The sequence below is a fragment of the Microcebus murinus genome, chromosome 5, assembly GCF_040939455.1.
Source record: "Microcebus murinus isolate Inina chromosome 5, M.murinus_Inina_mat1.0, whole genome shotgun sequence".
Lineage (NCBI taxonomy): Eukaryota > Metazoa > Chordata > Mammalia > Primates > Cheirogaleidae > Microcebus > Microcebus murinus.
In genome coordinates this window covers 6,859,609-6,884,706 of record NC_134108.1, presented here as the reverse complement: position 1 = coordinate 6,884,706, position 25,098 = coordinate 6,859,609, and the positions used below count along the sequence as shown (strand labels likewise).

The 25,098-nt window shown below is 37.9% G+C and overlaps 1 protein-coding gene across 5 annotated transcripts in view; it reads left to right on the top strand.

The window, feature by feature from the left end:
• Positions 1–2,232: 2,232 nt before the first annotated feature.
• The window catches only part of MAP3K4 (mitogen-activated protein kinase kinase kinase 4), a 114,881-nt gene continuing 92,015 nt past the window's right edge, over positions 2,233–25,098 (top strand). For 4 of the 5 annotated variants that reach the window (XM_012759644.3, XM_012759641.3, XM_012759643.3 and 1 more), the window contains exon 1: positions 2,233–2,544. In XM_012759644.3, coding sequence (XP_012615098.3) covers positions 2,402–2,544 — 143 coding nt within the window. In that variant the 5' untranslated portion in view covers positions 2,233–2,401. The remainder of the gene's footprint in view (positions 2,545–25,098) is intronic. The other variant, XR_012919240.1, reaches the window with a different exon arrangement.

Sequence of the window (25,098 nt, the reverse complement as noted above, 5' to 3'; positions counted from 1 at the left end):
TGCTTTTGAGTGTCAAAATTGGGCTTGAAACTAGTGGTAAGCAAAGCTAAACTAGATCTTTAGTACATTTTTAGCTTTCATAACTCATTTTAAAGTAAAGAAATTCAATAAGGGATATGTAAATTGAGTCTTGAGGATTTGAGAGGTAATTCTCTGAAGATTTTGTTATTGTTCTTAAGAACATGATTAAATGCAATGAGACTAGCCAATGTGCTAAACAATAGTACAAATTTCATGAATGTTCTTTAAAAACTACTTCATGAATGCAACAACATTTACTGAGTTCCTACTAAGTGTCAGACCGCATGCAGGCACCAGAGATATTTGGTGGCTAGGTAGATGACAGAAGAATCAATAGTGGCATTTGTCATAACGGAGCATACACTCTAGGGGAGAAGATAGAAAGGAATCCATCCCGGGGAGGGGGTGCTGTGAGGACCCAGTTGGGAGCCCAGGAGACACAGTGGAGGTGGGGGGGCGTTCAGCCAGAGAAATAGTTTCCCTGGCCCCAGTGTGGGGTGGGGACAAAAAGTGCACTTAAATTGAATATTTAGTACCAGTTGACTTCAATTCTGCACATGATGCCTTACTTGATTAGTTAAGTATAAATTTGTTTGGTTCCTGCTAAAATAGTACCCTTAAGTGGAAATTAAAAAACAATAAGCCACAGATTTCCCTAATGCCGGATTTATATTTGCTGAGTGTTTTATAATTTAGATGCACAGCAAATCAGCTAAAATCAGTAGTCACAGCTGAAATACCAACACTAAAGAATATGTAGTATGGCGCTGTGTAGAGGAGAGGGATTTAGTTCATTAACATTTAAAACCTCTAATACAACTTCTAAGACAGGTTCTGGCTCAGAAAATTGCAAAGGAAAATTAAAGTAGAGAACTAGGATTACAGCAAGCTGGAAAATACTTTTACTGAGCTTTCTTTACATAAAAGAAATGAATCAGTGATTTAAAAAAGTATGTAGTTTTTATTAAGATAAAATCAGTTCATTGCTTTTGAATACTTGTTTGCTTTCTCTTTCTCACAAGGCTGTTAGCTCTATAAAGGGAAAGACTTGGTCTGTTTTGCTCACTGCAAAATTCCTAGCATCTAGTAAAGTTCCTGCCACATATATGCATTTAATAAGTATTTGTTGAATGACTGTTGTTGAATACATAAAATGAATGTCACTTTCAGAAATTCATCACTTTCAGGCTATATACATAATGCAGACCATAACAAAGAAAACACAGTGAAGCAATTCTTTTAACTACAGAGAAATTTCTGTAATTACTTTGAGCAGAATATAGCTAATTTCACTACTGGCCTTTACACATGACCTACCTGTAATCATACTTAAATTTTTCTGTCTTGGCCAGTTTTCTTACCAGCATTGTTCAAAACGTACATTTTTACATGTCAAAGCTCAACCAGATGTTTTAAAAATCACATTTGCGCGTAATTTTAAAAGATGCTATTTCTGAATTGACTCTTGATTTCCCCCCATGGGAAATGTAAATATTTGCAACTTGAAACTGTGAGTGAGCCCCGATGCCCTCTAAGAGTAAATGATGTATTGGAATTTCAACAGTATTTCTATCATTCTGAAATAAGAACTTCTTTTTTCTTTCCTCTTCTCCTCCTTCAGTTAGGAGCACTGCAGTCTAAGCTTCCGGAAGGTCGGTACCTAACCTTGTGATACTGGGGTGAAAACAGTGTTCTTTCCCGCCTGGCTGGTGACAGGAAGGTCACTTTAATGGCCGCAGTTTCCGGAGACTTTATTTCAAGTCTCAAAATCTGAGTACGCCGAAGGACTGCGCCTCCGCGGGGTCTCAGCTGTGAGCGTCCGGTGCCGTCCGCCCCCGTCTCTGCGAGACGCGACCGCGGGTGGCCGCGACCCACCGGCTCACGCTCACACAGCCCGTCGCAAGTTCGCGACCACTGCGGAGCCCAGACCACGCCGCCCCTCCTGCGCGCTCTCCCGCATGGCCGCCGGGCGGCCTCGAGCGCGCCCGACCCCGCCGCGCGGTCCAGCTCCGCGCCACAGGGCTCCACGGCCACGGCCCGCGAGCGGAACCAGGCGGGCCGACGGGCCCCGACCCCGGCGGAATCCCGCAGACACCTGCGGGCCGCCCCGACCCGCGCTCCTCCGCCCCGCCCCCCGGCCGGCCCCGCCCCGTCCGATCCCGCCGCCGCCGCCCCGGCAGGCTTGTCCCTCGCCGCCCGCCGTAGCCCGGCGCTCGGCCGGCCGCCGTTTCCAAGATGGCTGCGGCGCGCGCGGCTCCTGCGGCGGGCTAGAGGCAGAGGCGGAGGCGGAGCCGAGTCACTCCCGCACTTTGGCGCCCCGGTCCCCCGCGCCAGGCTGCAGCTGACTGCCCGCCGCGGCCATGCGGGGCTCCGTGCACGGATGAGAGCAGACGCCGCCGCGCTGGCCCCCCCGCCCGCCTTCGCCGTCACCCCTGCCGCCGCCGCCGCCATGGAGGAGCCGCCGCCGCCGCCGGAACCAGAGCCCGAGCCCGAGCCCGAGCCCGACTGCTGCCTGGCGGCGAGGTGAGTGTGGCGGCCGCCGCGGGCTGCTCGCTGAACGCGGGCCGGGTCCTGGCCCGAGCGCGGCCGGCGTCTGAGGGCCTCTGCTTTCCGCCAGGTGGGGAGGGAAGCATCCAGGCTCTGCGGTGTGGGGCGGGCGGGCGCGGCGACTCGCTGGGTCCCAGGGAACGCGAGCGGGTCGCGGGGCTGCTACTCCGGCGCTGCGGCGTCGCAGGGGTCCGCTCGCGTGCACTGCCTGCTGACCTCCCTGCGGGCTCCTCCAGCTCAGGGCTGGGAGCGGAGTGCGGCACCCTCCCCCCCGCCACGAGCTTCCGAAGAGTGGCCGCGCCGAAATTCCTCTCAGCATTACTGAACGAAAGTGGTCCCTCTTCTCCGCCCCCTTTCGGGTACAGGAGACACTCGGGGATCGAATGCACACTGGCGCTTTCCCCGCGTGCTCCTTCCCTCCTTTTGCCTGCTCCAGAGAATGCCTGCCGTCTCCCCGGTGAGAAGCTGCACGTAGACTATGCAGACAGGCAGGCTGTTTTCTTTTCTGAGGGTCCTTTACTGTCCTTTAATGGTAGCATTGTGCAGATTGTTGCTCGCACGTGCACGTGAAGTAAGGATTGATTTGTCTAAAACTTTGCTACCGCAGGAAGCTCTAAGATGGAACTTTGGTACCCAAAGCATTTGTTGTGTTCTCTCGTGGTGACTCTGCTAATTACTTTTATGCCTTTATTTTTCAATCGGGAGAACAAACTCACTATAATTAAGAATTTTCCTCTTTTTAGGTGCCTATGTTTATGTTTCTATGTTCGAATGTCCTCTTACTCCTTGCCCTTTGCATCCCTGAGTAAACTTGCAAACTGCTGCCCCCTGTCCCCTGCACTGAAAATACTTCTACAGCTCTTGCATCTTAACCATCTTGCTCTGTAGTTCTAAGAATAAGGCAGTAAAGTGTCCTCTTTCTTTTTCTTGCTTAAAGATATTGTAAACCGTAGCTGTACTTAGAACTGAACACAAGAACCACATTCTTGCTTGTCATCATCCAATTGGCCCAGATAAATTTGTTTTATAATCTGTGTACAAAGTTGTTGTTTCACTTTTCTCAATTCTAAGATACTTCTGTGAACTTTTAAGGAACAACTTCTCTAAAGTAATGGTACAGGGTGTAATGAGACGTCCTTTTGTTCCTTTTGAATACATCTGATATTTTAGAAGTTTTGTCAGAAAGTTTATTATATAAACTTGTTAATGGGTTCAGTTGTTGAGCAATTTTGACTCTTCTAAGTTTTTCTTTAAAAGTAATAGCGAATACTTGTTATCTGCTGGTTTGTCTAAAAAATACAAAAATAGTGAATACTTATTAATTGCTTAAAAGAGGCCATTGCCTTTACTTTTATTAACTCATTTAATCCTTACAAGAACGCTATGAAATAGGTCCCATCATTGTTTCTTATTTGCAGATAAGGAACCTGAGGCACACAGATTAACTATCTTGTCCAAGGTTTCACAAGTTGGTAATGACCAAAGGTCTGGCTGCACAGTCCAGCCATGTCCTTAACCAGCGTGAAGAGTCCATTATCCAAATGGTCAGATCAAAAGTTATAATTCTATGTAACCATATTCTGGGAGGCAATGGACGTGAACATTCTTAGCTAAAAATAAAAAGGGCAGAGAAATGAAAATACGCTGTAAAAACGTCTGCTTCTCCAGTGATAAAAAGAAACCTTGATTTTTCAGCCAGGTTTCCGTCTGTCTTTGTTATAATAAAAATAGGTCAGGATAATGGGCTTCATCCAACTTTAAATGAACAGCAGTGTACGGAACAAGAAGATCTTAGAAATATTTTTCTTAGCAACATTGCAGTTAATTTTACAATAGCAAATGTATAAAGCAGATTATTTGACAAAGCTGTTATTTTCTCCTTTTTATGCCCTCTTCACCATCTCTTTAATACACAGAGCTAACCTCTGACAAACTTACAGTAGATCTTTGGTAAAAGACAGGGGTTATCCAATTGCAGGGGTTGCAGTTGCAGGGGTTATCCAGTTGCAGGGGTTATCCAATTGTTTAATTGAATTTTTTTTATTTGTACCATTTTAAAGAAGCTCAATATACATGTATAAAATGTGCTGAATGCTACCTTTTAAAACATCAGAGACCAATAATGTGGTAATTTGTGCTACCAGGTTAACTGGTTTTGCCACAGACCTGAATAGATGGCTCCCTCTGCCATCTTTGTCATGTTATGTCTGTGTGTCATTGATTAGAAAGGTATTAATGCACAGGTCTTTTGTAGAATTCAGGCCTGTACATGCTGGCTTTCAAAGCTGTACTGCAAGTGCACCACTGCGGCAGATGCCAGCCAGCCCAGCACATCTGTTCGGTGTGTGCTTTCCTCCTGACGTGAGAGTTATGCAATGATTGAAGAATACAAAACAGGTTGAGAGGTGATAGTAGTCTATTATAGTTTTACTGCTTATTGTTAGTTGTGAATACCTCTTGTCCTTATTTTTGAAAAGAATTCATGATGAGAGCAGTTGTGATTGTTAGTGATTAAACTTCGAAATAAACAATCCTTATAACTTCTTTTTCAAGCTTCTGGGTCAGTTTTAGGAGGATCCTGAGATTACTAGGAGAGCTATTAAAACTAATTTAGAACAATGTACCTTTGTGATTTCTTGGATCTCTGGACTTAAAAAAAGACAAATTGGACATTTGGGGTGATACAATGCTTTTGTCTACTGTAACCTTTCATTTAAACTATTATTAATATATTTATGTTAAAGATAGCTTCATTGTTCTCACTTGCTGACCTTGTAAGTACATGTTACATGAATTTAACAGTAACTTTTTCAAACCAATGACTTTATTATTTACTTTATATAATATGGTTTTTGTACATTCATTTGAAAAAATGAGGTTCACTACTAAGAAGGTACTTGAATATCATCTCATCTAGGCGATTTGATCTCTCTCTCTCTCTCTCTCTCTCTCCCCCCCCCCCCCCTTGAATACTCACTTAGAGCCTGCTTGTTTCAGTCTTGAGATTGAATGTCACCTGTTCTCCCTGGTGAAGTCAACCTTTTGTGAAGCTCCAGATTGTTGGTGCAGCATCAGTCCTGGTCGTGCCTTTAGACCACTGTAACAATAGATATCATTGGTGGGGGTGGCAGAGAGGAGGAGTTGCCAAGCAGCAGTAAGAAAGGGCTCCAGTGATGGCAGAACTTCATGTTTTGAAAGGGGACAACTCAACTCTCAAGAAGACTTTGTGGTTCCCTTTAATTGTCTGTCATATCGTTAGAAGTTGCTCGACTTCCTTCACATGTGCTCTCTTGGTGTCCTGCAAATCTTGTTCTGAGCTCTGCTGAAATATAGGGATGTAAAGGTCTTACTGCTTACTGGATACCTTTGCCTTAATAACTTCCTGTTACTTAATTCCTCATTCCTCAATGATTATCTTTTTACTCATAGCATTCTGTTGTCTCAGCCCTCTCATTTGACCTGGTGGTACGCATTGTTTAAAGACTCTTTAGTGTTGCCTGTCAGTAAGGCTGTTGGAAATAGTTTCTTTAAAGAGAAAATGGAAGCACTGTCAGAAAAGGAGATTGGTTAATGACTCTGCAGGTCTCTATAAGCTGGCATTACCTTGGCAGGATAATCAAGGTCCAGGCACTCAGGATGCTTCCAGCTTCTCAGGCACAGATACTCAGCTTTGTACCCCTGGTTAGTCAGTGTCTTCTCTTGTCTGTAGAAAGCCAAAGTATAATTAGAGATTGATTGGTAAGCATGGCATTAGCAGGGGAAGTGAGTTGAGTGATCTTAGTGACTGATGGTAGCAGACCAGCGAGGCTGGCTTGCATCCCTGTCAGGCGCACCCTGGCTTCTGGAACGAAAGGCAGTGTGGCAAAGTCTTACTCTGAGGATTTTATTTTCTAGGCTTCACACAGGCTGCTTTCTTTCCTCTTGTCACAAACTTCCCTCGGTTGGGTTATAGTGTGTTTGTTTTTAATCTTCAGTATTTAATTAGATTTATGACAAATCTTGCTTTTCCTGCTTTAATTTGGGCTATATTATATTCTTGTCCCTTAAAGACATTTGTTTAAAAAAAAAAAACCAACAACTGCTTTACCTCTAGCTTTTGGGGGAAGAGTAGAAGAAAAAGAAATAAAGATTTTTTTAAAAAACAAACAAAAAATCCCCCTTAGATTTTTAGTAATGGTAAGTCTCAGAGGATCACCTATTGTCTCCACCCTTCCCGTAATCTCCCCCACCCCCCAAAGAATCCTTTGGCATAGTTTCTGAAAAAGGTGTGGCAAAGAGGTCAGTGGTTGGTGCTTTCATAAAATTCTTTTTGAGTATTATGTTCAAAAAGGATCATGATGGCATGTAGTTTTTCTGGATTTAAGTCATAAAATTAAAAAACTTAGAGCCACATCACAATTCTGTATAGCTATTAAAAACTTTTTAAAGATTATTTAGTGGCATGGGAAAATGTTCATGATACAAGTCCTTTTGGGTGGGACCTGAATATCTATTTTCAAAAAGTTTCTCAAGTACTTCTGTATACATACCTACCACTGTGTTCAGTGAAAAAAGCAGATTATAAAACGGTATGTGCAGAAGTTGGTGGCCAAAATTTGAGGTGACTGCTCAGCGCATACATATTTCTCCACTAGGTCTGTCCTACCCCTGTTTCTTCCCTCTTCATTTCTGGGAATCCTTTTAACTCTAGCTGCATGTTACAAATTGGAGCTGTGCTCATCTCACAGACTCCTGTCTGTAGGAATGGACACTTGGAAATAGTTTCTTTAAAGAGAAAACAGCCATTAGGATTCTTCCCTGGAAGAATTTTTCAAATTGGAGCTGAGTGAGACAAATGCTTATTTTCATAAGTGAAATACATACTGTGAAGTCAGGAGCCTAGAGATAGCTCCCTGAAACTGTGGTCAGTCTCACAGGGAAGTAGTTTGGTCTCAAACAGTGATGTTAACCCTCAGAGAAAAGCAGAGAGGCTGAAAGAGGTCTATGACCAGTTGCCCTCTATGCTAGATTCATCCTTTTTTTTCTTCTTGGTATGTGAACTGATAGATTCTCAATTTGTGCTTTAAATATTATTAGGTCATTAAATACAAAACATACGATTTTGAATCAAAAGTTTAGTTTATTATAGCTCAAACAAGAAGCAGTACAGTTAACATAAGCACTTAAACCAGGGGTCCCAAACCTATGGTGAATTGTATATTTATTTCATTATATATTACAATGTAATAATAATAGAAATAAAGTGCACAATAAATATAATGCTCTTGAATCATCCCCACACCCCCCCCCCCAGTCCATGGAAAAATTGTCTTCCATGAAAATGGTCCCTGGTGCCAAAAAGGTTGGGGACCACTGGCTTAAACTATCCACACAGTTTTGCCATCTTAACAGTAACTTGTTAATACCAGCAATGAAGAAGCCTGGAGAGCTAGTGGCGATGAAATCACCAAAGGCATTTCCACGTCTTGTTGAGAATTGAGTATTTTTCCTTGCAAGAAGTGGTCCAAAGCCTGGAAGAAGTGTTAGTCAGTTGGTGCAAGGTCTGGTGAATACAGTGGATGACAGAGAGTTTCCAAGTCCAGCCTCTGTAGTTTGAGCAGCATTGTTTGTGCAACATGTGGTCGAGCGTTGTCTTGCAAGAGGATTGGCCTGTCTTTGTTGACCAGTCTCAGCTGCTTAATCGCAAGCATCCTCATCATTTCGTCCAATTGATTGTAGTAGACATCCACTGTAATAGATTGGCCAGGTTTTATGAAGCTGTTAGTGGATAATACCAGCACTGGGCCACCAGACAGACACCATTCGCTTTTTTTGATGAATATTTGGTTTGGACTGTGTTTCAGCACTTCATCTTTATCCAGCCTTTGTGCCAAATGCTTGCGATTGTCAAAAAGAATCCATTTTTCATCACGTGTAACAATACAGTGTGAAAATGGTTTGCTTTATGTCCTGACAGCAAGGAAGGCGAGCTTCAGACTTTCTGATGCTATTTAATTCATGTGGAACCCATCTATCCAGCTTCTTTACTTTGCTGCTTTGTTTCAAATGTTCCAGTATTGTTGGAATAGTAACATCAAACCTTGCCGCTTATTCAAACATGGGTTGAGCTGGATTCACTTCCACTACAGCTTCCAGCTCATCATTATCCACCTTGGTCTCAGATTGCCCACATGGCTCGTTTTCAAGATTGAAATCACCAGAATGGAACATCTCAAACCATTGATGTACTGTGCATTCATTAGCCACATCCTTCCTAAACACTACACTGGTATTTTGAGCTGTCTGTGTAGTACTGGTTCCATGACAGAACTCAAGTTCAAAAATAATATGATTTTTTGACTTTTCCATGGTTTCACAAAAATTGTTCTAAAAAAAATTTGAAAGATAATCACAAGTCAAACTGTGCATTTGAAAGACTGAGGATGTACCTTCACAATGAAAATAAAGCCAGACGTGTCAAAGTGAAATGTCAGAGATATTAATAGTCAAACTCAGTACTTAAGGAAATCAGACATTTAATAACCTAATAATTTAAGTTGGGCTTCTTAAAATCTTAAGTAATACTCAGTAATGATCCCATTTTAAAAGAAAGTGTATGGGCATAGAAAAAAATCAAAGGATACATACTAATTTTTCCTAAATTTTTTTTTATAATTGAACACATTACATGTTTTTATTTTAAAATAAGAAGTTATAGAGCCCAAATTCTTGAGTAGTACATTATAATTTTAAGGCTCCTTGCTTTGAATTGTTACTAAAGTTGAAATTGATGAGATTCCATATGTCATGTAAAGAAAATAAGTTACCAGATTTTAAATAAACTTTTATTTATTTTTGGTATCTGAACTGAGCTGACTATAGCAAGTTGATCCAGCTAGTTTTCTTTAATTATTTGGTTCATCCTGGGTAACAGAATTTGTAGATTAGAAACAACTTCAATAACAAAACAGACACACAGCTTGGATTGTGATGTTCTTTTATATATATAGAACTATTTAAAATCTATAACTGTGTTCTCAACACGTATGTTATGTTAAAATGCTTTCCCCCTTTTAAGAGGTGTATTTTCAATGACCATATTTTAAAAGGAACATTATACCATTGGCAGTAGGGTGTGGTATGTGCATTCTTAATCCCTGCAGACCTCATGCTTGTGTGGCGGAGGGCCATTTCCCTTTACAGTGTTTATTAAAAATGTTTATTCACTAACGGGCAAGATGAAGATTTGTTTTTGACTTACAAGTGCATTCATTTGTTGTATGTTGCAGACTTCAGTAGAAGTATTAGTTTCATGGATCATATGGATGCCGCATGTTTATAAAGTAGCAGGGAAAGCTGTAAGAATATACTAGGCAGTCTGTCAAAACCATTTCATAAATGGATTTCATTCAGCATTATTTCAGAAGAAATAAGCCTCCTGTGGAGAAAAGTAGATACTAAACTGTAAAGCTCATCAGATTCGATGTTTTTAGTGGAGGCTTTTTGCATCAGAGCAGGCTATTTGACTATGCTGCTGCACTGCAGAGCTTTCTGGATAAGGCTTGTTAGAGGACAGCTAGTTTAGAGACGTCAGATTAATCGAAATTGGCAACCTTTTGAATCTTTCAGTGGGGAAATTTTGGAAGAAAATTTGATAAGATTAATTTCATGTAAAATCCTAAAGTCTTTATGTAGGAACATAAAAGTATAGGTATAACTTGGTTTTCTCACAAAAATTTTGGAGTTTGTTGAATGTGAAAGTATTTAGGTCTTAGGTAAGGAAGTAAGCATTTGCTAATGCAAGTCTTATGGGTAGTAGGACTCTTAGTGTTCATTTTGTGGGGAACCTGTGGCTTCAAGACCACATGTAGCCCTTCATATCCCCAAGAGTGGCCCCTTGATCAAATCCAAACTTCATAGAATAAATCCCTTTATTAAAAAGACTTGTTCTGTAAAATTTGGATTCAGTCAAAAGGCCGCACTCAAGGATCCAGAAGGCCGCAGGTTCCCTAACCTCATGCTCATTTTAGAGATGGGACATTTGCCTGGCAAGGCTGCAGGTTCCCTAGGGCTGGGCTGAGGGAACAGGTGTGCGGGCCCTTGCTGCCCGTGCCTACCTAAGCTGAGCTACCCTGGTTAGGGTCCAAAGCCAGAGGTGTTCTGCTACTTGACTTACCTAGCCCAGCTTCACCTCAAGCCCACATGAACAGTTACTTGGCAACTGAGGAATGCTGTATTTTCTGGATTATGTAGACTTTATAGTTCGAGCAGAAGTAAAAGATATTTTCAGAAGAAAAAAATATGAAATCTCCCCAAAACTCATTGTTACACAGTTTTTTCCCTTGTGAAACTTTATTTCTTGTTCACGGGATAAAGAAGAGCCAATGCTCAAACCGTTTTATATATGTTATTCTTTTCAGTGCTCAGTCTTAAGATCTAACAGGCAGTGAGATTCTAATTTCTGTCTGGAATAGTGGTTTTGAAACTGTGGTGATTGTGATCTATAGTAAGAAGTGTATTTTACAAGCGTGTGTATGCCGTATAATTGAAACAAAAAATTTATGAAACTATTTAACTTTGATATGATACACTCTTAACTTTTATATGATATACTCCAATAATTTTTATTTTGCTCTATTAAAAAAGGGTTCTTCATGACCTGCTAAATTGATTTTATTAACCACAAATGGGTTGTGACCCTTGGTTTGAAGAAGATGGCTCTACCAAAAATAAAAAAAGATGCTGTTATGCTTTGTACCTTGTCTCTCGAGACTGAGTTAGGAGAACAAGTTACATTATTTATCCACTAAATGATCAAAGGGAATTGTAAAAAGCTTGGCACTGGATACTTTCCCTTGAAAATAGTATTATTACCTGAAGGCAAGAAGTAGGGTGCATCTATTCTTGTCTCTTAAGGTTGTTCTCTTGGCTGTATATTCTTAAAATACAGGAATTGTAAAGATGTTTAAAATTCTGGATTAATTTTAGAGTTAAAATTCAGGTTGGAATATGTGAATCTCTTAGGTAATTTATTCATTTTTCTCTAAAACACTGCGGTGTATTTAAAGTTTTTACATATAAAGCAGTCCATAAGAAAAAAAGGGAACTCATTCTTGATATATGCATATATATATATCTGATGTATATATCTCATGTATGATATGTATATGTTATATATGCCATGTATACCTATATATATGTCATGTATAATGTTAAGCTACAGCAGTTTCACTTCACGTCTTCTCTCAAGCATTGCTTACTTTTAGGGTCAACTTTGAAATCTTCCTCCTTCCCCCTAGATTAAATTAGGTCCTTCTGTTATATGTCCTAAGAGCCCTTGTAGTTTTGCCCCATAGTGCATGCCGCCATTTGCCATTATGTATTTGTGCATATATTTATTGTCTTCGCCTTCAGTAAATGCCATGATATCCCAATTCCTGGCACAGTGCCTAATGGTTAGTAGGCTCTTTGCCTATACTTGTTGGATACAGGAGGTAGTGAATATGTTGGTTAGAGCATGGGTTTTGATATTAGGCTTTGAATGTTACCTTGTTTTTACTAGCATATGATTTTGGCTAAGTTATTGAACCTCTCTTAGTCTGTTTCCTAATTTGAAGTAAAAATAATAATAGCACTTCTTAGCTTGCTATTACAATTAAACGAAATAATACCTCTTATTATAGTAAGTGCTTAGAATTAGCTGTCCTTCTTACATTTCTCTTTTCTTACTATTTTTGTGGTTTAAAGTGAAAAGAAGGGAAGTCCTGTGGTAATTTTCTTAAAAGTCATCAAATATACATTGAAACTAGATACTTTTAAAAATAGCCACAATAATCTCCATTATTCAAGAAACTTTTTTTTTTTCATTGTCTGCAGAAGCCATAGAAATGAGAAAAGGTTTTTGGGACCCAGCTTTTCCAAATTCCCTCTTTTGTTTAATTGTGGTCTATTTTGCATGTTATTCCTACAGGTTTTTGGAATTCTGCCTTGGAAAGCCATAAATCATGCTACTAAAATCAGAAGTGTAACACTGCTGATTAAGTGACTTGTTTAGGGCAATAAGCACAGCTCTGTTTTTCCTTTGGAAGTTTTTTTTAGTTCATTTAACTTGGTGTGTCTTTATAACTTGGATTAATACTCTTTTCATTTTTTTAAATGTTTGTACTATATTAAAGAGTAATATTTTTCAGATCTAGCTGCTGCCTCAGAAAAGTGAATGAAATATGTTCACTTAATAAAACTAACAATCAGAAATCTCTCTGATTATAAAAACAGCACATGTCCATTATGAAAAAATATGAAAAGTATAAAGAAGAAAACCAATTCTAATCCTACCATCTGAAAATAGTCACAATGAACATTTTGGCATATTTCTTTTCTGGGCTTTCTTTATCTGTGTGTGTGTATGTGTGTATATATATATTTTTTGGAGTTTATCTTTACAAACTATCATGAGCGTTTTCCTATGATAAACAATGGAATTATTTGATAACATTTAGAATAGGTTGTAGCATATATGATTCCACTTATAATGGAATTATATTAGTGACTTGATAAAAATATTCTTGTAAACTTTTCAGTATTTTAGATTATTTCTTTAGGATAGCTTCCTAGGTCGTAAGATATTTAAGAGTTTTAAGGCTCTTAAGATGTGTTGCTATATTTCTTTCTAGAAAAGTGCTAAGTTACTTCATACCAGTGTGAAAGACAAACTGCGCTGGACAATTTAGTTACAAAATTGTTAATGGTGACTATTTTAGTTACATAAACATAGTCTATTAAATTGTAATGAGTTATATAGATACTTAAGAGAAAAAAGAGAAAAGGATTCTTTACATATTAATAAAACATTAACAACAACAACAACAACAATATTCCAAACAAAACCCACAGACATTCCTGATTCTTTCAGTCCCAGATAATTTCTTATTCCACTTGATCTTCAGGTAGCAGTCTCATGAATCCATCTTCTTGATTAGAATTCTAGAAAGCCTGACACAATCCCCTGGTATCTTCTCAAAGTTGTTTAAACATGTCATCGGCAGCCTTTACTCAAAAATGTCTGGCATAGTCGTTTTCCATGGGCCCTAAGATCCCCTCCCTTGTTGGAGACAGGCGCTCTGGCCTGTAGCTGATTGCAAGGGCTGTCAGGGAAGCAGTAGAGTTAAACAAAAACCTGTCTGTAGATGACAAAGTGGTTGTGTCACTGATAATTTTCAAATTTACTGATAATTTTCAAAAAGTGAAAGATCTAATGAGGATTCATTACAAGAATAAAGTAATTGATAAAAATACTTGGATGTTTCTGTGACATGCAAAACAATATATGTCCAAAATTTTTTTGCCAAAATATTAATAAACATAATGATTGACTCTATTTTTAAGAAAGAGTGGGTATTGCATCTAATTTATAAAAATGGAAACACAATCTTTACTGAGGAAAAATGTTCAGTTATAATTTATGATAGTCCTGATATATACCAAGAATATACCAAGCGTATAGTTTAGAATATACTGAGAATATATCAAGAATATCAAGTAAAGAGATTCTGTAAGTCTGGAATATGTCCTAATCATCTGTGTGTATTAATAAAATTCCACAGGTAAGTGATGAGAATCTCCAATTGAAAACCTAGCCTAGAAGGTTTTCCAGTTGATAAGATGGCCTAGAAGATGCTAGATTCAAATTAAAGAAATTATGTCATTTTGTATCAAGGACTAGAACATCCAGGATCTTGGTTTCCACGGGATCTTGGAACCAATCTCCTATGGATATCAAGAGACAACTATACTTATCTGTAAGCCAGTCAGAAACGAGTTCCTTTAAGAGATTTTATAATCCAATTTGGTAATACCATCTAGAGGTAATAAATGCACACACATAAACACACACACAATGAGAAGTAAAGGTTTTTCTGAGTTATAGACATAAGCATACACAGAAAGCCTATATATTCAGTTTTAAAATTTTAGCCATGAATCAAGCATAAATACAAATATAAAATTCACTAGTTCAGAGATCCACTTCTTAGTGGGCCTGAAATTAATTGATTTGAGCTCAAAATAGACAGCTAGACAAACAGAAAAAAAAACTAACAAAACATCTTTTCTGTCATCTTTCTCTAGAGACAAGATCCCTATAACCTATTAATTTGTTTGTAGAGATTGACGAACCATGAAACCAAAAGAAGTCAGCAACAGAAATAAAGCAAATCTCAAAAAGAATCAACATGAGTTCCTTAATCTGCTCCTGATAGCCAAGGCCCAAACCACAGGACCAAGACTCAGACTCACTGTTGGGTCCCTGCGTGACAGGTCAGGGACAGGGCACAGGGGATCCCAAAGGCCTTGTAAACCTGGGTTGAGTCAACAGGGATGTGAAGACAAGGGTTTAATCCTGTGCCTCTCTGAGTCCTGGCTTCAAAATGTGAAAAGCAAAATGGTCTGGACAGTTAAGGAGATTATTTTATTCTGGCTATTGCAACGAGGAAAAATGTTTGTTAATGAGGAATGTCTCGAGAAAGAAGAAAACTTGGGGTTTTATAAATCATGGGAATTATTGAGGAAGATGGAGGTGGGTCTTATTTCAGAACATACAAGGACATGGAGGTCCTTTGAGGTTAGCCATTTCTTGGGATACAAGAGAGTAGGGACTGTTTCTTGCCCCTTGCTCTCTTAAGGAGCACAGGGCTCAAATAAAATCCAACAGTTGTCAAAAGTGATGTTGGTGCCCAGCCCACTCTGTTCTTTACAACATTGAGTATTTTCATTTGTATCAAATAGTTTGAAATTGTTTATTTGTAAATACCTAGACACAATTCTTTATAGTCTCTGAAAATCTATTAAAAAAGTTTTCTCTTTTTTTAAACAATGCTTTAGTTTGTATTTGGTGCTTCTGTTCTTGAGTAGATTTCATTTCTAGTAGTCATACTTAGCTTCTTGATATTGAGCTTTTAGAAAGTAATATTACATCAAATATAAAATGTCATCAATTATAAGATGCACTATAATTTTATATATCATTAAGGAAAACACACTGCAGTGAAATTATAACATAATACTGTTTTATGTCTTTTGTAGGATGTAGTGAACTATCAGAGATACTAAGATGTGGGAAAAATGTGTTTTAAAATCAGTGAAATATGGCCTTGACTCTTGCTTTTAATTAAACTTTTAATGTGATAAACATGGTATTGCAATGCTGCTGGTTTCTTCCATGAAATCCTGGTAAATTTACAGAGTAGACAGAAAGTAGTAAGAAGGCAGAAAGTGGGAGAGAGTGGAAAAGGGGATGCAGTGGTTTTTATTACGTAATATTTGGCATAACCTCAGTCTACCAGTAAGAACCTCTCTTGTGTAGCAACTGTGTACTGACTCTTACTGAGTGTTTTCTGATGTTTCTCTTCTAGGAAACTGTTTATGATCTTAATTTAACTAGTGTTCTTTTGGACTTTTAGGATGTTTCTATTTCTTTTGCTATATAAACAACAAGGTTAAAAGCATTGTTTTTAGCTCAATCTTTGTGTCTATTCCAGATGTTTTATTAGAATAAAATCCTGGAAGTGTAGTTGCTATGTCAAAGAGTGTGTGTGTAAAATATATATTGTAAAGTTATCTGTTTTATTTCAGAATTTTACATGTTGAATTTATATATATTAATAATAGGGGCACCTCTGTAGCTATTGACAACATGTCGTAAAACAGAGATAAAGGGGACAGTTGACTGATTTTTGCAGGACCTCATAGGTTCCCTTTTTTCTGGCTTAAATCTTTGTATGATATTATATCACATGGACATGTGTACATATTAAATATATAGTCTGATGAATTGTCTAAAAGTGAATACAGCCTTCTAAAGTTCACCTATGTGAAGAAATAGATATGAGCAGTGTCCTAGAAATTTCTCCTTGTCTCTACACATACTACTCTCCCCTTCGGCGTTATTCTCATATTTACTGATATTTTATATCAGCTTCTATCACTCAGCATGGTGCTTGTGAGGTTCATCTTTGTTGTTTTGGGTAGCAGTGGGTCTTACATTCTTGTTATTGTCAAATATTCCATTGTGTAAAGGTGTATTCAATTTTTTTTTAAACCATCTTAACTTTTTTTAAGAGATAATGTCTTGCTCTGTCACCTGGGCTAGAATGCAGTGGCGTGATCATAGCTCACTGCAGCCTCCAATTCCTGGGTCCAAGTAATCCTCCTGCCTCAGCCTCCTGAATAGCTGGGACTATGGGCGTGTACCGCCATGCTCAGCTAATTTTTAATTTTTTTGCGGAGACCTGGTCTCGCTGTGTTACCCAGGCTGGTCTTGAACTCCTGACTTAAGCGTTCTTCTGCCTTGGCCTCCCAGAGTGTTCAGATTATAGGGGTGAGCCACCATGCTCGACCCTTCTTAACCATTTTTAAGTGTATAGTTCAATTGTGTCAAGTACATTCATTCACACTCTCGTGCAGCTAATCTCCAGAACTCTTTTTGTAGTCTCTGAACTTCACTGCTCTAGGCACCTCATTATAAGTGGAATCACACAGTATTTGTCTTTTCGTGACTGGCTTATTTCATTTAGCATAATTTCCTTAAGGTACTTCTAAGTTATAGCATGTGTCAGTTTCCTTGCTTTTTAAGGCTGAATAATAGTCTGTTGTACACTCATACCACACTTTGTTAATCCATCCATCCATTGATAGATACTTTGGTTTTTTCCATCTTTTGGAGTGAGCATTTTTTTGAGATCTTTGATTTATATTGTCAAATGCTCAGAATATTTGTGCTTATTTCCACCAGGAATATGAGTTTATTTTTGCCATTACAATGATAATTTTTAAGTCTTTGCCAGTTTGATAAGTTAAAGAAAGTTCTTAGTTTTAAATTCTTAAATTTTTAAATGATTTGTGAGATTGAATGCTATGTCTGTTTACATCTATTTACATTTACATCTATTTACATTTCTTCCGGTCATGTTTTAAAAATTATTCAGGTGTCTGTCTTCTTCTCTTGACAGTGAACTAGCTACTTGAGAAAAGTGGCTATCATCTTAGGTGTTCTATTTATCCCTGAAGTGCCTAGTACCATCCATCATGTGAGAGGCTCAGAATGTTTGGTAAATTAATGAGTAAATTTGTTTGTGGTCGGTTGCCTTTCAACCCCATCCCCCTACCAATCACATACTTAATTTTGGATATCATGTCTTGAATGAAAATAAATGATTTTAGTAACTGTTTCATTATATTCATTTATCTGAAAAAGTAGAATGTCAGAAGTAAATTGGAGAAAAGTACTTCTGGAAACACCAGAAACATTTGTCATGAAACTTCAACCCAAGAACTGTGCTTTTAGTTTGTAAAATAAGTCCTTATCGTTTTATTTGGACCTTTGAATATCTAAGGGCTGTTTAACAGAAAATGAAAAGGAATATGTGTATATTGAGGAATGATTACTAAAAAGGGAGAGTAATTAGCCTGAGTGGGTGAATGAAATTTAAAAACTAAAACTTTACTGACTCATAGTCAGCAGTGGCTTACTGCTTCAGCCCATCCTACCCCTCCCATTTATCCATTTCCCTTGTAGACGCATTCATTTTTAAGTGCCTACTATGTATCAAGCAATGCTAGTGCTGGACCCTGGGCCCCCAGTGGTGAATGCAGTCGACATGGTCTCAACTTACTGACCAGGTTCCCTGAGACCCTTGATTAGGCCCAGAGAGCTTTCCGAGTTGGAGATTTCCCCACCCTCGGATTCACCTAGAATTAGGGAGGTAATGAATTTTAAGTAGAGTCCACATTTGTGAAGAAGCCTTCACTTGCATCCTGCATAAATTTGCTGCTCAACAGTAGTCAAATTTGAGGCTCTTTTAGGCTTGAGGTCCAGGCCATATAGTCCTGACGTGGCCCTTGCCTGTTAGAATTGAGAGTCACTGAACATATTCCTGGTTGCCGAACATTTTTATTCTTTCTCAACTTCATGCCTTTGCATAGGTGGGTTCCAGTATATCAGTTGCCCTTTCCTCTCTTTTCTTTTGGAGTCATTTCAGTTGGCACTTCTCTTGGGATTAGTCCCATATTCTCCAACCAGATAATCTTTTTATTATAAAAATAAAGCATATAGTAAGCGTGCCCTGCTTTCGAAGAATTTATAATCCAGTTGAGAAGAAGATGTATGGTTATTGAAAATTTATAATTCATAGTCTGGCACAGAAATGATAAATTTACACCTATCATCTACCTATATGCCATCATATAAGTGGTGTAACATATTTTATATAATTATTACGGTGAACTTTTAGGAGCACATTTTCAGATGAGGGACATGAGGCTTTAAGAGATGTATTAGTACCGAATACCTGGAGCCTGGTCTAAAATCCATATTTGTTACTCTATTTTGTGTTATCTCCTTAGACATAAATGTGAAGAGATGTGGTGAAAGGTTTAATAATACTTTATTACAGCAATAAGAGAGATCACAAGAATGATTAATTACCAAATAAATTATACAGGGATGGGAAGAGATCACCTTAGGCTGAAGTGGGCAATGATAATCTGAATGTATCACAAGCATTTGCCATGTTAGTAAAAATACTAAAATAACATTTTAAAATCATTCCATCATATTTCATTTTATGGTTATACTGTAAACCATGTAAGTTAGTAGTTTGTTATTATTCTAGACGACATTTCAATGAACCTATTTGTATACAAATCTGTCTGTTCTTCTGACTGCTCTCTTAATAGAATTTCCTGAAAGTAGAATTTGAAAGGAGTTTCAACAATTTTAAGTATTTTAATCATTTATTGTTAAAAATTTCCTTCTGGAATGATTGAAAGAAGTATAAGTCACATGTAATGCTTACCTTACTATACTCTTTCTAGCTTTGAGTATTACTTAAAAGTGTTTGCTAATTTCATAGGCCAGAAAGAGCTATCTTGTCAATTTTGGTTTTTGATTACAAGAATATGTGAAACCTATTGCCATTTAAATGTTTCATTGCTATTTAAATTTATTTTGTGAGTTGTCTTTTTGTGTTTGCTCATTTTCTTGTGGAATAGTTTTCATGTTTTATTGCCATTTATATTTGTGAATTTTGTGGTGTTTGCACATTTTCTTGTTAATTCCTTAAGAGCTTTCCTTGCCAGTTTTAATGAGCCTTCTATAATTCAGAGCAATATCTTTCTTTGGTTTAAATTTTAATATGGCTCAGGTAATTTTTTTTACGTATCGAAGTTTTAAACATTCACATGATTAAATCTTTCTTTTAAAATTTTCTTCCTTTTCTTTAAAGCTAGAAACTAACACATAAAATTAAAGGAAATAATTTCAGACTTGTATTCTGGAAAAATACCTTATACTGTAAGCTACAAAAGAGCTTTTAGTATGGGTTTTATGTATTTTGTATATCACTGTAAGTCTTGTTCTAGTAGCCATGCACATAGTAGGCACTGAATAAATAACTGTTGGTGGAATAAGTTAATCCAATGAATTATCATTGATGTGACTTTTCTAATAACCTTGGCACCTCTATGTATACTCAATATGCTTTAATTTTCTGAGAGTTAGTGAACTAATAGGATTGCCCTTTCTTTTTATGCTTCTGTGCAAGATTTCTGCTCCTTTTTGCACCACCAAGTACTATATCTTATGTACCTGGGAAATTTTTTTTTTTCCTGGAAATGGTATTTGAAGGAGAGTTAATGTAGAACTTGCGGTAAAATCCCCATTTCCCTTTGTTTTAACATAAATAGGATTGTCTTTCTTTCAAATCCGGTTAGTTTGCTAGTGGTTTTTCAATTTAATTTTTTTGAATTTGAATAATAGGTGGTATAAAATGAGCTAATATGGTTATGCATAGATCTGTACAATTTCCCAAATATATTGCTTTTTATAATTTCTTCTATAACAAGTGAGATTGCCTTTCTTTGATTTGAGCGTTGAAAGCTTATACTAATTTTAAAGTATATATATTGGGACTATCAAAAAACATATCTCTAGGATATCAGAAAGTACTCTAACCGGAATTGGAATTTACATGGAGAGTAAGAGAACTATATGAATAGGGATCTTGCCCTTACTTATTTTTTAAAAATAGCTTTCTTGAGATATAATTCATATACCATATAATCTACCCATTTAAAGTGTCCAAGTCAGTGGTTTTAGTATATTCACAGATATGTGCAACCATTACTACAGTCAATTTTAGAACATTTTAACCACCTCAAAAAGAAACCCCGTACCCTTTAGGTATTATCCCTCCCCCTGCAAAAGCAAAACTCTATCCCTTCCAGTCCCAAGCAACTGTTAATCTATTTTCTTTCTCTATATTTACTATTTTGAACATTTTTTATAAATTGAATCACATAATATGTGGTGTTTTTTTTTATTGTGACTGGCTTATCTCAGTCAGCATAATGTTTTCAAGTTTCATCATAGCATAAATCATACTTCATTCCTTTATATGGTTAAATAATATTCCATTTAATGGGTGTCTTAGTCCATTTGTGTTGCTATAAATACCTGAGGCTGGGTAATTTATTAGGAAAAAAAAGGTTTATTGGCTTACGGTTCTGCAGGTTATACAAGAAGCATGGTGCCAGCATCTGTTTCTTATGAGAGCCTCAGGAAGCTTCCACTTGTGGCAGAAGGCAGCTGGTGTGTGCAAATCACATGGTCAGAGAGGAAGTGAGAGAGTGATGGTGCACAAGCGCTTGCTCCTGTTTGGGTGCGGGTGCGTGAACAGCAGGTGGGGGGAGGTGCATGACTCTTGAACAACCAGCTCTTGGCGAACTCTTGCGGGAACTAATAGAACAAGAATTAGTTACAATTGATTCTTGTAGAGGAAGGATACGTTTATATAATTAAATGTAAGTTTTCAAAAATTGAGTGGCTTCTTAATTAGTATATTAGAATTTTTGTTTGGATGACCCTAGCCAAGTCAGAAAAAATTGGTGGCTTACTTGTTTCTGTTAATGGTTTTTTTCCCTGTCAGTAATAGGGATTAGAGCAATAGAATTACTTACTGTTTTTCTGACAAGCACATGAGGAACTGCTGAAAGTGGTATTTGTTGGTCTTCTTGTACCATCTGTAGTTGAAAAGTATGTCATTTTTTTTTATTAATTTGGATATTTTAAATGGTATCAGCTTTGTCTGTTAAGTCTTAAGTTTTAGATTTTTTTATATTCTTAAAAGTTAGATCCACAAAGAAGCTTTGTGATTTTTGTGTAAATTGTGGAGACTAGGGCCCAAGAGGATAAATTGCTATAAAGTAAATGGCTTGAATTTGACTACGTAAATATTTTAACCTCCAAAATGAGATGATTTTTGCCTTTTTAAAACTTATTTTTGTTTTTAAACAAAATTTTCTCTCTGTTTTCTAAAGAAACTGCTATATAATCCTTTTATAAAATACTTAGGTACATTGTGGAATTAGTCACTTTGAAGGTCAAGTTTTGTTTTTCCTGTATGTATGATGAAGTAGATAGTGCATCATTTCATTGTAACAGTGAAAAATACATAGAATAATTTTTAAAATTAAAGTGTAAGTATACTGTGTTTTAGTATTATATATAATAAACTATTCCCATGAAATTTGGAATAAACTTAAATATAGAACAATTGTTTCATTGGACAAAAGGCTGTACATGATTGTAAGATCCCAGAGACAAGGGGAACAAATAAAGTGAGCTTTATGATTACCCTGGCTGGCTGCCTGGAAGCTTGTTCCCAACTGTGGTGCAGGGAGGGGAATCCCAGACAAAGCAAAGTAATCTTGCTGATTGGAGGAGGCAGAGTGGAGTTTGGAGAGGGTGAGGCAGTTGGAAGTTGAGGATAGAGTTCTGGAAAGGAAGGAGCAATGTAGAAAAAGGTCTCCAGTAATCCGTATAAGGCCCCCTTGAGTCTTTGATGAGTAGATACACTGTGTAAGGTAGAAACTCAGCAAGATGAGGCAAAGAGCTCATCTTGCCTGAGGCTCTGTGAGCTGAAAGGCTCCCAGAGCTCACACAGGGCTGGGTGGCATTTGAGTACCTGTTGGTCAAAGTGGAAAGTCTTTGTTGAATTGATCATTCAGGACATTCAGCAAAGATTTGGAAGATTCATAGCTTTGTAGTGGGGCTAAACTATTCCTAAAGACTTCTCTGGAATTAACCTTAAGCAAGTTTGAAAACAACTCTTGAAAGGATAAAAAGGGGGATGGAAGTAATTTAACAGCCTATAGAAAAACAAAGCCTAATCCTTTTTAAAGGAAGACAGCAAATCCAGATAACAACATAAATTCTTAACGTCCTACATCAGGTCAAAAATTACTAGACATGCTGACTGGTTTAGTCTCATTTTGTGTTCTTGGTTCTTAGCATGCTCATGGCTGAAGAATGACCAGACACGCCAAAGTAAGGCAAACATGAGGTGAAATTTATTGAGGGGAGAGCAAGATAGCATGATAGAGCAAGAGCGAGATGTAGGTTTACAGAACAAAAACATATGCCACGGATGACGACTAGACCCCTTGTTGCAGCAGAAAAAAGAGAGTTTGGTTGTGGCCTTGCTCTTGTTTTATGCTGTCTGGATAGGAATCTCCCCATGGTTCAGATGTCACCATGGAACCACTTTGATTGGACAATTGGGAGTTGCACGACCCGAGTCTTACTACGCATGTGGGCTGTTCTAGGACTCTGGACTCTGTCATACCTATGCTGCTTGGCCCATGGGCTCTAGAGAATCCTCTGCATTCTTTTGCAGTTGGTGTGCTCCGGTCTGATTGGCAGATTTGTAGGGTGTTCCCTCCTACCCCAGGTATGGCAGTTACTCAGGACAGGATTAAGGTGGGGCAGGGCCAAGATGGGGGGTTGGGACCCACCCCTCTCCTTCTTCCCAGGTGGGGCAGTTGCACCAAGGCAAGACATCCACTTTCATCCCTAGGAGATCTGGAATCCCTTGCTATCTACCTAACAGTGCCAATAAGTGGGAAGATGTGACCTATTTTAACCAGGAGAAAAATCAGTAACAATTTGAGAAGTGTAGAAAATGATGGAAATAGTAGATAGAGTTGTTAATTATAATTATGATCAAGTATTTCAAGGAAAATACGAATAGTGGAGAAAAATAAGAAATATAAAAAAGATCCAAATGGCACTTCTGAAGATAAAAAAATACAATATCTGAAATGACAAATATACTGAATGAGATATCAACAGAGTAGATACTACAGAAAAAAAAATTTTGTGAACTTGTGGACATAGCAGTAGAAACTATGCCAGATGTAACAGAGAGAGAACAGACTGGAAAAGGTGTATCAGAGCTTCAGTGACCTGTGGGATGACATCAGCAGTTAGCATGTATAATTGAGTTCTAGAAAGAAGAAAGAGAGGAGAACTGAAAAAAAAAATGTTTTAAGAAATAATAGCTGTATGTGCTTCAAATTTGATAAACACTATAAACCATGAATTCAAAAAGCTCAATTAGCCCCAAGCAGGATAAACACAAATGAAACCTATCCCTGGAAAAAAAAATCACTGCTTAAATCTCTTGTTCTTCCAGAGATTTTACCTTTGTTTTCAGTCATAAAAGTAACTTTGTTCTTAAAATGTTTTTTTCTTCTTCTTTCACACCTCTGGTATTGTATTATGGAAACAGTCTTCTTTTCTCTCTTTCACCAAATCAGTTTCTTCCATATTTGCTTAAAATGTTTCAGGCTGGGCACGGTGGCTCATGCCTATAATCCTAGCACTCTGGAAGGCTGAGGTGGGAGGATTGCTTGTGGTCAGGAGTTCGAGATCAGCCTGAGCAAAAGCAAGACCTCATCTTTATAAAAAATGGAAAAGTCAGCCAGGCGTGTTGGTATGTGCCTGTAGTCTCAGCTACTTGGGAGGCTGAGGCAGGAGACTTGCTAGAGTCTGGGCAACAGAGCAAGACTCTGTCTCAAAAAAAAGTCTTTCAAAAGGCATTTTTAATGCATTTAGTCATAGCCTTGATTATGAACCGTTTAAGGACCTTTCTAATTGTTCTTAAGTTAACTATGTTACTAAATTAAATGTTAATTTAATTGACCATTTTTATAAGGTATGTGGAGGACAGTGTCAATCCAAACATAAAACAACTGTGTCATAAAAGATTGAAAATCATTTTGTTTGGTGCACTTCTTGAGATATATATGATTTTTAAAAGTCAGTTTTGTGTAAATCTTGTATATGTGGGTGGGTAGGTGGGGAGGATGTTTCTGTTTTTGGCTAGTGTGGCAGCTGCCTTGTAGCTTGATCATTGGTTTGGAATTAGTTATGCATCTGACACCTTTATCTTTTGAGTGTCTAATACATTTCAGGATGAGATATTTTGAAAAGAGAACCTTGCTAAATGTGTGATAAAATTATCTGGGTCCAGTGCCTTTTAACCCTTTTTGGGTCATAGACTGCATTTAAGACTATGGACTTTGCTCAGAAAAATGCATACATGCACATACTAAACATTTACTTGCAGTCTCAGGGGATCATAGTTTCCATGATTGAGATATAAAGTAATACAGTTTTGATACCTAACTATTTTTTTACATTCTCTATATTTTGCA